The sequence below is a fragment of the Rousettus aegyptiacus genome, unplaced genomic scaffold (genome assembly GCF_014176215.1).
Source record: "Rousettus aegyptiacus isolate mRouAeg1 unplaced genomic scaffold, mRouAeg1.p scaffold_m13_p_12, whole genome shotgun sequence".
NCBI lineage: Eukaryota > Metazoa > Chordata > Mammalia > Chiroptera > Pteropodidae > Rousettus > Rousettus aegyptiacus.
The window spans coordinates 83,192,993-83,207,284 of record NW_023416287.1 but is presented as its reverse complement, the minus strand read 5'-3'; the positions used below and the strand labels follow the sequence as shown (position 1 = coordinate 83,207,284).

General features: G+C 43.2%; 1 protein-coding gene across 2 annotated transcripts in view; it reads right to left on the bottom strand.

Annotated features, from left to right (window-relative positions):
- The window catches only part of MALT1 (MALT1 paracaspase), a 48,555-nt gene that overhangs the window by 27,399 nt on the left and 6,864 nt on the right, over positions 1–14,292 (bottom strand). For both annotated transcript variants that reach the window (XM_016129166.2, XM_016129167.2), the window contains exons 2-4: positions 13,183–13,349; positions 4,510–4,631; positions 1,294–1,453 (exon numbers count right to left, since the gene is read on the bottom strand). In XM_016129166.2, coding sequence (XP_015984652.2) covers positions 1,294–1,453; positions 4,510–4,631; positions 13,183–13,349 — 449 coding nt within the window. The remainder of the gene's footprint in view (positions 1–1,293; positions 1,454–4,509; positions 4,632–13,182; positions 13,350–14,292) is intronic.

The window sequence follows — 14,292 nt, the reverse complement described above, 5'->3', positions numbered from 1 at the left end:
GGTTTAAATAAAGTTAAACAGAATTTTTTAGTTGCAGGACTTCTCAGAGCTTTCAAAGTATTAGTATGCCCTATGTATGTAAGAGGGAAAACAGTTCACGTGGCTTCCGAACGCGTTTGGCTACAGAATCTTTTTGGTCGGGGCAAACAACTTATTAACATCTTGAGTGATATTCACGTACAACCAGAGAGTTCTATATTCTATTTGACTGAACTTGACTTATTACAATAAAGAGTATTGTTATTTGCATTGAATAAATATGGATGGGCTACCACTAGCATTTCTTCTCAAAGCAGGTATCAGAGTGCATGATTTCTGGAACATTCACTCGTTATTCCTTAAGTTCTTTGAGGACGGAGGGCCTGTCCATGTTATGTGACACCAGGTCTCTATCATGAAACAGTGTCTCACACGTTGCAGGAGATCAATAATATTTGTTGAACAAGATTTCATTTATAAACATATGAAAGTACATTACATGCACAGAAATATTCTAGAAAGATGTAAGTAACTCTCCTAATAAATCATGACTATTTTTAGAGATGGTTTACTGATCTAGGTGTAGGAAAAGCTAAATTGAGAGAGAAGAATGGAAGACGGACTAGTAACAAAAAACCTGTTTCCCTCCCATTCTTTTTGTTTGGCAAAAGTGACAAAGGATATGACCTTGACTGTGTGTGTGAATAAACAAAATGGTATCTGATAGCTACTCTTTAGAGCAGATCGGTTTTTCTTTTCTTGATCAATACTAGTTGTTGGACTAAAAAGGTAAATGACAAAGAGTAAAAATATGGTCTGGTGAAATGCTTGATCGCAGCAAATGATACACTATATGCCTTTTCACGTCAACATCAACTCTGGCGTTTTATCCCACAGAACAATTTTTTAGGAGTGAGATAGTAGTTTTGGAAAATGCACAGTGTAAGAAGGAATTAAAAAGTGAGTAGGGCTATATTAGATTTTCTTCCTCTTCCAAAACCAGAGACTACAACATTCAAATCCATGAAAGAAGGTAAGTTTGAAGAGGCAGCGGCAAGGCCAGACTGAGGATTCTGTGTCATCCTAAGGCGTGTGTGTGTGTGTGTGTGTGTGTGTGTGTGTGTGTGTGTGTGTACGTGTGCATGTATGTGTATCCCCACAGAGAAAGAGCATCAAAGCACACAGGATAAAATCTTAACAACTGGGGACCTTATAGGTGGGCTCTGGGTAATATTTGGATACTCTGAAATTATTTAGAAGTAAACATTTTAAAATAAGACAATTCCCTTCCCGACATGCAATTTAACCACTTACCTTGGAAGGTTCCTGTTACTTCTGTGACATCACAAACATCCAGTTGTGACCACTGGCTGAATTCAAAGGTGAAATTATTATTAACTCGACAGACATAAAAGCCTGCATCTTTTACATGCACTGTGTTAAAAATAAGTTCTGATCCATTTCCGTTTGGAATCTGTGAAAGAATCAATGAGAGAACACTGGTGAATGACTCATCGAAACATGCCTTATAAAATGCGCTGTGCAAAATGTATGATTTCTTTGGAGCTTTGAAAAGTCTATCTTTCCCCAAGTTCTAAAATATCTGTTACTTAAAATACAAACAACATTTTGGGTAATTTAGGACTGAAGTCTTTGCAATCCAGTCTCCTACAAATCTATTAGAGTTAATAAGCTCTCTCCTATGTGTCTTCCCAAAACTAACAGAAAAGTATCTGTTCTGTCACTTAACTGTTCCATCCTTGGTATTTAAAGAAACTACAGTTGCACCATTTGTGAGTTAAGTAGCCATACGACATGACAAACCCCGTGGTGAGATGCAAAGTACAGATGGTGAGGCCAGGCTACCAATCTCACTTCTGACCAAATGAGCTGTGAGCACATGAGCCAGTCAGTTCACCTCAAGTCCCATTTTCTCATCTGCAAAATTCCAAGAAGGGTGATGGAAAGCCATTATCCGCAGTGGGAAGAAATGGCCGTCCAAGCTTTGGTGACCGCATTAAGGTTTGCTTCACCTTTGCTGCCCCCATCTATTTATCAATGCCACCCAACTCTGACACATCGCCAAGGGCTTCGTCAAGAGCTGCGCCCCCTGTCAAGTGCTTAACAAACTCAGCCCTCTCTCTCTCCCCAAGCCCCAAGCCATTGAATTCAACTGTCTTCCCTCTCAGAACCTGTGCCACAGCAAGAGCGTTTTGCTGAAGATTTGGGAGGGCGGGCTGCACCTGGCACCGCCTGGCAACCCTGCCACCTTAGTCTACTGGGTTTGCTGTTTTAGACTGATAGCGGATGCTTTCTCTCTCCTCCGCCTCCTGCAATCCGACTCCCCTCAGCCACGGACTGCACGCAGAACTCTCTCCTCTTCTTGCCAACGAACCGCACACCCATCTACGTCAGTACCTGTTTATAATTGTCCTCCTCCCTCTTGTTAAAATGGACAAGGTGTCTTCCTACCAAAGGCTCCCTGGGGTTAGGACTTGTGAGGATGCACTCAGAACCCCAGAGTTGATATGAAGATTCCTTCAAGCTGAACACTTGGGATTTAACAGATGCAGAGAGAAGCCTCCTCAGAGCTTCTCTTATCTGAGTAAAAGCAGAAACTTCTGGGAAACGAAGCTGCCATAAATTCCCTCTCCGGGGCGGCTTTCACTCCCAGGAAGGAGACCAAGAACCAGCCTGCCATGAATCCCCTCTTCAGGGGAGTTACACAGGCAGGAAGAAGACGGAAGAACCACTCACACCTGCATGAGTAAACAATATCACGAACTTTCTTATCTCCCATTTATTCTTCTAGAAACTCCTTTTTATTTCCTAAAGAAACCCATTTGCTCTTCGCACGGAGGGCTTTTCTCCCTCCTACTTTTTCCCTACAAAGTTAGGTATATAAACCTGTAACTCTAACCATTCATAGAACTACTTCTTTTATGAGATAAGCTTTTTCTCTTGTTAGTCTGGATTTTGTCAGTTAATTCACGGTCCCCAGGGACTGAACATAAGAGGGTGGAAGATAAGTTTTTTCCTGTCGGTCAGTCCCACCCTCTCAGATCTTGCTCCTGTAATTCTTTCTCTGCTTTAGCATCTATTTCTCTTTTACTGTATCACTCTCAAAAAACATCCTCTAACACCTTGTATCTTAAATAAACAAAAACCCCAAATATATCATCCTGGATCTACACTACACCCCTCTGAGCAGCACTAAAAACGCTGACTGCCCCTTGTTTGTGAAATATTTTCCTTTTTAGGCTTCATACAATCCTCTCCTGGTTTCCAATTCCTCCCTTTCTCAAGTCGCGCCATAATTTATAAATGATATACTTAATATAGTAAGTTTTCTCCATTATTTCTCCCTCGAAAGGCATTTATTAAAATGAAAGCAACTTTGCAATTGAGAGAAATGTAAAAACAACTTCGGTTACTATCTCTTGAAAGCCTAGGCACATAGAACATCCTGTCTGCTAAATTCCCACGACACCGGCGACAGGCACCTCCCATCGCTCAGGGTGACAGCCAGTGTTCCCACATAGGCTTGTCTGGTACCATGGCCCACATGCCATCTTTTTAGTACATTTCGCAGCTGCTCCACCTTACGTGCGTGTGTGTGTGCGTGCGTGCGTGTGTGTGTGTGTGTGTGTGTGTGTGGTGGTGGTGGTGGTGGTGGTGGTGGTCGGGTACTGGAAATATGAAACCACACGTTTCTTCTAAGGCATAGGGTGACCCCATTAAAGAAAAGCTCGTCATCTCAGAACGACTCTAACTTAGCTTTAGGTTTGCAAATGGGGACTATGGCTGAGTGAGGAAGAAAGCTTAGTTACCTGACTAACTGGCTAAAAAGAATGCGGAGTTTCAAAGTATGATCTAGGAGGGAAGGGGCTGAGGGGAGATGGACGAGGGAGAGAAGCCCACTAAGGGGGGCAGAGCACGGTCAGCCAGACCAGCGAGAACTCCCCAGCGGCAGAGTGGCGGCTCATGGCTCAGAGAACTTCTGAGAAGAGAGACTCCTAATACATGACTGCCAATTGTGTGTTGGCGATGTAGGGTTACAATACTTCCACAAAAGGAATAAAAGCCCCCCCCCCCGCCTGAATTTTACTTCAGAATCTCACGATAGCCTAACTTTTTTAATAGTTATGTGAAATCCTTAAAATAATATTGCATTGGCCTTTGCCGTCACCTTTAAAGTCTTTTAATTAAAGGGTCTGGTTGGAACATAATTTGTTGTAAAGAACTTTGTAAGGATATACTGGTGATTTGTTACCACTGTTGCCCCAAGTAATGCCTATTTTCCACAGTTTTTAGAGGAGAGAATGGGTTTTATTATTGCTTACAATTTTTTTGTTAAGACGATTTTGGAATTCTCTTACCAAAATAATGATTACTGAATATTTCCGTAATAACACAGCAATGCCTGTCAGATCGAAATCCCTAAAAACATACTAAAGCTACTAATGCTACTTAATTTTCCATCGTTCTATCTTTTTATGACAGAGGAATTAAAAGACATTAAAAAATTACCTCTTTATTCATTTTGAACCACTGATACTGTACAAAAGGATGTCCAGTTGCTCGGCAACACAATTTCACAAACTGTCCAGCCAAGACGGCCTTTGACTCTGGGTTTACGGTGATCTTTATTCCTTTAAAGAAAACGAGTTAAATAAAGAAAGTTACAGAAGAGGGGTTTTCCTTGTTCACATCTCTGAAAGTGAAAAAAGGAGCACTTGGGAAAGAACCTGCATGTTCGTCCTTGTTATAAGTCACCCCTTCGCATCTCTTTCCCCACACACGCGGTGATGAGTGCGTGAGTTCCCGGCTTTGTAAAACCAGGAAGAGAGAAACTCGCCAGCAGAAGACTTTGATCTATTTACTTCCCACAACTGGGGGAGAAGATTGTTTGTCACATTTCTTCGGTTCTTAGAAACACTGTTTCCACCCTCTCACGCGTCTGACACCGGGATGCACCTTATGGCAGATGTGTGCCAGGCAACCGTGGTTGTGCGGGGCTCACTGCCAGCTCTTCCAATACCTGGCCACAGATGCTCACGTGGCCGGCGTTTCCACTGCGTGAGTGCGCTGTTAGTAAGACAGGTGTCAAGTTGAAAGCCGCTGAAAATGCCTACCAAAGACATCTGAATTTCAACGCTATCATTTAGTATTACCAAGAGTTATTCTGTAAGCAGAAAAGCAACAGAAACAGAGCAGCAGGATATAAATTTGATACATGCGATGCAGACATTCCTCATTTGACTATAAGCACTGGAAACTCGGAAAACTTTCGACAGGAGTTTCAAAGAAAATCCTGGAGCCAATAATGGAATGTCCCCCTCTCCCCGCCCCCGCTCTCCATGCATCACGCTCTCTGGGGAAACCTGCTGCCATGTCATGAGGATGCCGAGAGGCCCGAACGATAAGGAAAGAAACTCGGGCCTCCTGCCAACAGCCATGTGAATGAACCATCTGAGAAAGGGGATTTTCCGAACCCAGTCTGACCTTCGGATGGCTACGGCCCTGCCTGACAGCTTGGCTTCCATCGCATTGCAGGCCCAAAGCACCCAGTGAAGCTGATTCTGGATTCTTAGCCTCAGAAACAGGGTGAGAAAATAAATGTTGTTTTGAGCTGTTGGTTTGGGAGTAATCTGTTATGTAGCAACAGATAACGGAAACACAAGAAACCAAAGTCAGGAAATTTTACATTTGCCAAGGTTGTAACACGTAAAATTGGGTTGGCTGGCTTTCAGGAAGGGAGGAGAAAAGATCACCAAAACTTATTTATAAAGCTTAATTTCCTGAACCGACTGTAATTTCCTTTCCTCCTCTATCCTTTCTTTTTCCTCTCAACCCACCAATCCAAAGGAAAACGAGACTGCAACTGAAGAGTTAATCTAAATAGCAACCTGGATAGATCGAAGGTCCCAAATCTTCTAAGGAAAAAAAACAGTAGATAAGGTAAACTAACTATATATGTGAAATCCATGTTGAAAAGATATGAAAATCCAAAATGAGTAAATGCTTATTGCGTGCCTCTTACATTTATTTATTTGCAAGTCCTGTGCGAAAATCTTTAGTGACTAGAGCCTCTCAAAAAAAAAAAAAAGAATTTATAAAACTTTTGCCGAGGCGGAGCCTTCACAGTCATTAATCTTTATGCTGACACCAAGTGCACATAGGGCGGACAGAGGAACTGTCTGTGAATCCTGTCACACACCCTGGCCGGAAAGTACCTGGTGACATCAGGAAATGGGATGAGCACTCTTGCTTAAGCGGGCAAACTCGCGGCGGGGCATTTCAATGCTCCTATCAACCACTCATCTGCCAGGAGGGGCTGACATCGCACCTTCACGATACAAAGGTTCTGATTTTCAACGTTTAGAGGCGGTAAGAGGAAAAAAAAGTTGCGACGACAGACGGGAACAATGAATCTGAAAAATACGGTGATATGGTGGGTGTGGCTAAACTGGCTTTAAAACGTAGATGTCTCATAGTCGTCTCAAACCTAACTTACACCACGTCTCTCTTGAACAAAATCCGCCCGTCCACTAGACCCTGCAGCGTTCTCCGTCTCAGGGAGTTTCCAGGCCACCCCCGTATGTCGTTACTCAGGATAAAACCTTAGCGGTCATCCCGCATCCCTCCTCTTTGCTTCCTCATTCTCCACTAGTGATCTATTTGCGAGTCCTGTTCGTTAAGCTTTTCCACGTCTCGCCGTCTTGGATGCCACGACCTTAACCCAAGCCACCGGCAGCCGACTAAACTGTCGTTACAGCCTGCGGACTTGTTTTCTCACCTCCAAACGGCAGCCTCAATGTCTTTTTGAAGCAGAAATTAATCCCCATCACTGCTCTGACTGAAACCCTCGACCGACCTCCCATTATACTCAAAAGATAACCCAAACCCCTTACCCTGGCCCACAAGACCCTACGTAAAATGACCTCTCTGACCTCGTCCCCTACCATTCTCCTGGCCACCCCTGCTCCAGACGCTCTGGTCTTCTTTCCTCTGGAAGACAAGCATTCTTCTGCCTTTCCACTTACTAGTCCTCGGCTGGGTTTTCCCTCCCCCCCCCCCCCCCCCCACTGTCTCAAGGCGGATGCTCTCTTCCTCAGTGTCTAGGTCGTTAGCTTCTTTGGGAAAAAAATCTCTAAGTCAGCTACTTTCCCTCCCTGGTTCTCTGTTACATTCACCCTGTTCTGTGGTCTTCACTGCATTAATCACCTGAAATTCCTGTTTCTTATTGTCCGTCTTACCTACTAAAACAGAAGCTCCACAGAGCAAAGACCGCACACTGTTCGTCTTAGTCATCGGTTTACCCGGCCCCTAGAACGAGGCCTGCATATGGTGATACAGTGGGTGATCAACACGTTATTTGTAGAATGAATGCAAATAATAATAATAATAATTACTATTATTACTAAAGTCAGCAATCTACTGACTTTTACATGTGCCAAGCATTTTGATCTCTTACCTACAAAATAACCATATGAGTTAGCTATCAATTAGATCCGTTACAATGAAGAAAATGAAGTTAAGTAATTTGCAGAAGGTCGCCCAAATTACCTTGGATAAATTATTTAACCCGAGACTAATTTTTTTCATTGTAAAATAGCAAAACCAGATACAAACACAGTTTTCTTAGGTTTTGAAACCCTCTTATTTGGGTCATCCCACTCGCCCCCTCTTTTCCCCCCTCTAACTTTATTAAGGTGTAAGGGACGAATGACAGTTGTATATATTCAGGGTGTACAACAATGATTAACACACACACACACTGTGCGGTGATGACCACAAGCACGTTAACTAGCGCATCTGCCACCTCACACCATCGCCACCCGCCAGCGATCCCTCACACGCCTCCCATGCCAATCCCTTCGTCCGCCACGGTGAGCCTCTCTCGCTGAAGGGAGCGTGCCCGGCAGAGCGTAGTATCTTGTGCCATTACAGTGACGACAAATTTCCCAAGGCAAGTTACTCTCTGCTGTTATACAGAGAGCCAAGAGACAAGGATGATGGAGATTAAAAGGCTTTCTCCCTGAGTGTCTCACAAAGGGATGAACGACTTCACTGGAAAGGGCCCATGGGGCCAGGACGGTCCAAAGGTACCCTTCCTTTGTGTGGGTGACAAGACTCAATTATTTTTAATGTACATTCGAACTCAAAGTTCATACATGCGTCCTGGACCAACAATGTTAGCAGTCTCGTCTTCAACGAGCAAGCAAATACATGTATTTATTACTTATTACTTCAAAGACTGAGAACTGAAAGGAAAAATGTGATTTAGAAACCGCTCCTAATGAGTTGTAAAGAAAAGAAGTCGCGATACCTCCCATATTTTAACCACACGTATTTCCTTCCTCCCACGTAGTGCTGTGCAACGGGGAACCTTCGCCAACCTACAGCCACTCTCCTGCAGCACCCGCCAGTCAGAAGGCGCTGAACAAAGGTAAGGAAAACATGGCACAGCGCTCCGGAGGGCGTAGCGCGGCAGACAAATGAAAGTTCTGTTGTAAAGGGTAAATGCACAGCTTCCTGGCAAACAAGCCTATTTTCAGATCATATCTGCAAAGTCAAAGAGGCTTCTTGCTTTCCTGTAAGCCCGAGAGAATGTGACGAGGTGTGATGGAACATGAGGACGGTGCTTCCAACACACACCGGGGCGGAGCAGGGATGGGCCTTGCTCGGCAGCAAAACGAAAGCCCCCGCTGGAATTTCAGACCCAACGCGCTAAGGGGATTCTCGGCGAAAGGATTCACCGTAGGGTCCCCTTAAGCTACTCTCTCTCTCCTGATGCACTGAAATATTGAAGTAACTGACAAACGGCTTTTCCAGGGACCCATCTTAGGTATACATCACAGCGAAGCTATCTTCAGGAGCCACAAACCACAACATTTTTCCCCATCGGCTTCCATCTAAAGCTCTCAGAGGTGTTCCGAAAATGTCTACGCTGTCATTGAGAAGTTCCCACGGTGTCCCAGAATAAACAACCATCCCTCCTTCTGCAACGACCTCCTCCATTATACAACCACAGGATGTCCACGTATGTCTGTCTCTCTTCCAAGTCAATTTACATTTGTACCGGCTGCGGCTAAACCTCGTCTCATCAGGTCCCTTGGTCTCCTGCGTGGCCCAGTGACCATGGCCGTGCTGGAGCTGAGACGCGTTCTTTCGGATTTCATCTACTGCTCCCTTTCTACCTCTTTGCTCCTTCCTCAACCTCATCCCCATCCACGCTGCCTTTGCCCCTTTCCGCTTCTTGATACTTTCCTTCCAAAACGTCTGTCGCTCATGAAACAAACAAAAAAAAATCCCTTGTAAATAAGATCTAGTATTTGAGTACTTTTTAATTTGGGAAGAAAAAAAAAAAAGAAAAAGAAAGAAAGTCCCTGGGTCAAAGAGGCGGCTGAGGTAAAAATCCATAACTAGGTTTCTCGAACAACCCAGAAATTTCCTAGCATTATGAAAATGCTACTGAGTTCAGGTCAGGGTCAGTCGACCTGGGGTCTAAACTACGCTTGTTGGCAACTGTGACTCTGGCTACATGACAACTTCTGGAAACCTCATTTATCCCATAAATGTTTGCTCACGTTTGAAGTTTAAATGCTCACACTGGTACCGTTCTGTTCCTTCACACGGCTGTGGTGATACGGCGTGAACTGAAGGTATCATGGATACTCAAGAATGCTACTCACCAGTCCCTGCTCTCGTCTTAGAGACAAAAGTAATAAAAAGCAAAATTGGAATTGGAAACATACCAGTGAGTGTGTGCTGCAAGAGACTGACAAGTGACGTGAGATAAAACAAAAAAAGGGGCGGGGCAAATGGAAAAGGTGCCGCCGAAGGGTTTGCACGTGGCTCGGCCACTGCCATCTGCGACGGGACAGGGAGCGAAGCGCCTGCTCTACGAGGAGTGACGTAAACCGGCAACATCACAAAAGCAGAGTCGCCAAGAACCTTAGGATTCGTCCAGTGAAAGCCGCATATGAAACGTCAACTCTCTCTAAACATCGCCCGTTGTCCAGGCTTTGCCAACCAATTCCAGGTCAAGGCATCACTTCCTGGGCCACCACTGTGTGATCTACATAACTCTCATTGACAAGAGTGTATAAACATGTACTCGAAATGTTTTCACTTAAAATGGAAGAAACAAGTAAAAAAAGCTTGAACTGCGCATCTAAGTTTATCCGCATTTTCCAAGGATACAGATGTCAGTATCGGCTGCTTGGGGAACAGGGTTTTTGATCCTTTAATGAAAAGAGCAAAGGTCTAAAAAACCTTTATGGACTTTTGGTTCAAACATTTCAGCACATTCGTTTCATGCGCCCACCCTCTTCCAATTCTCACTGAGGTGACCAAAAAAATTAAAAAATGGGGAAATAATTAGAGCTGGAAAATGGGGATGGACCACCATTCAAACATAAAAACTACAGGCAATTTCTCTAAAATAAAGTGCAGGCGGGACCAGACTGCGGGGCAAGCTGGCCGACCCGAGTGCTGTGGCAAAGCTCAATTAGAGAGAAAGCAGAGGAGGGTTACACCTCAGTCCTGTGGCGCTGCTCCAGAAAACGTATCAGGCGTCAGAGCCCACAGAGAGGGGGCGAGGACCAGCTCCTACGCCACGACCCCCTCCTAGAGATGGGGGAACGCGTCCCCCGATACTTCTGGGTTACCCCAAACATTACATAGAAGAAACTCGGTCAGTTTCTCAAAAACAGAAAATCCATTCTACAGCCACTGCCCGTGAACTAATGTCCTCCTATGAAACTGCTCTACTACAAAAAAGACAGTAAACATTAGAGTATTTTCACCAAGATTCACGAATATACTGAAAAGCAAAAACTGAAGCTGAGATAGAACTTACTCTACACATACTTGTTTTTATGATTGTATTGGATGTGAATATTTATAAGTTTGTTTTCCCTACTAGACGATGAACTTTCAACAGGCAGAAACTACTGTTTTAGCTCTCTTTGAACTCATAGTACCAAGCACAATGCCTGGAATAGCAAAGGTATTGGAATACAATAAAAGTTTATTCAATGGAAGAGCAAAATCTCAAATTATGTTCAGTCTATCAGAGCTTACATTCTTAATATAATTACGGTACTTATTATTCTCAATGTGCTCTATAATTCCTATATTTCTGTGTTCTAATATCTGTAAATATAGTGTTTTAGATTTTCCAAATAAGATGCAGATAGAAAGCTAACAGTAAATTGTTTCTTCCTGAAACTACTGAGCTTTATCAGATCCCGCAACCAATGGTCAGAGTAATTAAGGGTAATTACTGAAAAAGATAATGAGATATACAAGTTTTATTTACTTCCCAGAGAGGTTTCTTAGATTTTCAGAGGCCTTAGTATTCTATTAAGTATGAGAACTTAGGAGCTGAGTGCCCTAGACTGGCAGATTTCAATCATCACAATGTCTGGGTACTTATTCTAAGCACTGGGGATATAAAAATAAATAAATGTCCCCTTAAGGAGAAGTTTACTGATGGGTGACAGATAACAAATTTTATGCAGAGGGGGTCTACGTTACAGCTAGTTACTCCTACTCCGTTCCTCTTGTTGTGAAGAGGCTGAGAAACATACGTCGAGCATCCAGGACAGCGTGTAACACAAGGAAAACATTTATAGGAGGCCTATTTAATCACCTACATTAGGTCTTGTAAAGCAGAAGATAATTTGAGAGTCCAAGTCTCCTGACTCATAACCTAGGGTCCTTTCCAATTGTAACAGAGTTTTAATGACCCCCCCAGCATCTGTTACCCCCTTTCTCCTTCCAACTGGCCCACTTCTGTTTGGTGACCCATGTGGGGATCTGATGGGTGTGGTTTCTGGAAAGCTGACTCCACTCACTCTACTCCTGGCTCTACGCCAGGCACTGCAGCCATCTCCCTGTCCGCAGTGACAGGTGTACAGACAGGCATGTGACCAAACTCAGTTAACTAGAGTGAATCTTACAATTTTTGCCCGGACAAAGATGAATTCAAGAATGGCCAGTAGATAGATATTTTGTGCCTACATAGAAAGTCAGTCTTAGGGGGAAGCCAATGACAAGAACGGAAGAGCAAAGATGGAAATAAACCAACCCCTGGAAACAGGGCTGTTCCCTGCTTCCTCTCTTGAAGCCTAATGTGCTTCAAGATTTTTCAGTTGGAAGGACTAACATGTTCCCTTTACTGTGCTAATATGAGCTGGGCTTTCTGGTATCGGTAATGGATAGCATACCACTCCCGTGTGCCCCAAATTTCCCAATCCCGGAATGGACAAAGTAAAAACTAATTTTTCTTTAACACAAACACACACAAAATTAGAATTTTAGGTTCCCCAGGTTAACTTAAAAATACTATTACAAGTTTATTGTGTAATAAAAACTGCGAACATCAAAATCATGTAAAATAGAGAGCATCAAATCCTACGTCTATGGCCCTCCAGATCTTGATTGGCTTCTTTGCTTCTTGTAGGGCCTGTCATGGTGAAGTGGGCCCCTGAGAAAGAAGGTCTGGGTGCTACTGTCATCAGATGACTTAGATGACCTGGCCCCTCCTGACACTGCTGTAGTTGACCAAATCTATCTGTAGTTGTGAAGAGGAGAGAATGTGTCCTATTCCTCACATCTGACTTTGGAAGTGAGAAACCTCATTTGATAGTGGTATATTCAGGGGGAAAAAAAAACATTTAGTTGAGTCATTCGACATTTCAAAAATATCACATCGGCAAAAAACTTAATAAATATTTGTCATACTTGCTTTATCTCATTTACATACACACACATATATAAATAAATATGTGTATATTTATTTTCTTGGTTGTACTATTTCAACATAAGTCACAGAAATCTTACCCTTGACTACTTTAGCATGTATCTCCTTGGAATAAAGACATTCTTCTACAGAACTACAACACCATTATCATCACATGATAATTCCATAATATCAAATATGCAGGCTATGTTCAAATGATTCTACTTGTTCCAAAATGCCTTGTGCAGCTGATTTTTTGGAAGCACAATCCATTCATTGTGCATTATATTTGCTTTTCAGGTGTTCTTTAGTCTCAGCCTGGGGAAAAAAATGAGGCTCCATACATTTACCTTTTCCAAAGATATTTCACACATCTGGTCAAATGAGATACGACCCGTCAAGTTTGTCTCCATGGACTCCTGGAGAACACGCCCAGGGGCCAAACCTACCTGGGGGGCTGAGAAGCTGAAGAACTTCAGTGTGCTCCATAGCCAACAGGAAGTCGCTTAACTCCGTGACTGTGCAACCTTTTTCACCCATCAGCTTTAACAGACATAAGCTTGGGCTTCCTTCAGGCTCCAAGACCTTAAGAGAACACTGCTCCAAGTCCAGGGAGCTGAAAAGAACAGAGTTAACGCAAGTCAACGATTCTCTTTCCGATGGCATGCCCACTCTGTGTCTGGCACTACCGTAGGTGTCACCGGGAGTAAACGGCGAGCTGCCGAGTGGTGGAAGACTATGCACATTCCGAATGCTGCTGGGCTTCCCTCCCCCTCCCGCCATCACGGACCATTCCTCTTTCTTCCCATCTCTACCTCGGCTCCCATGACCACGAAATCAGGAGAATGAGAGGAAACTAGAAACTGGACATTAGAGAAATCTGGCCTTGATGCTGATCAAAATTTTTACCTTTAATGTGGGAATAGGGAATAGGAAGATCAGACACATTTTTCTACTCTTTTTGTAAGAACATAACATATAAGATCCAAAAGAAGAGGAAGAGACCTTTTTGAGACATGTTGAAAAATGAAAAGAATTAACATATAGTATTTTGTATTAACGAAGTAATGTGTCTATATTCATACGAAAAAAAGTGAGATACAGAGCAATGTTCTACATGATACTGTTTTTATTAGCGAGAATATGTGTTTGTTCTTATGTATGCACAGTAACTGAAAAGGTAGCCAAGAAACTGGTAGCTGTGGTTGCCCCAGAAAGGGAAACTAGGGGAGCAGAGCTCGTGGCTGGATGATTCACTTGTCACTATAAAGCTTTTTGTATTATTGAATTTTTCACTATGTGCACCCATTTTTTCAACAATTAAAAAAATAAAATAAAAGCAGTGCTATTGACATTCAAAGTACGTCTAAGTGCCCAGAAACACCCCAACGCAGGGGGCAATGGGCCAAACCCATCCAGCCACCTGATTTTTGTAAATGGTTTTAATGGCACACAGCTACACTCATTCATCGACACACTCATAAATGTATATGGCTGCTTTCCTGTTACAACTGCAGAGCTAGTAGTTTGTTTGCAAAGCTGAAAATATTTATTATTTG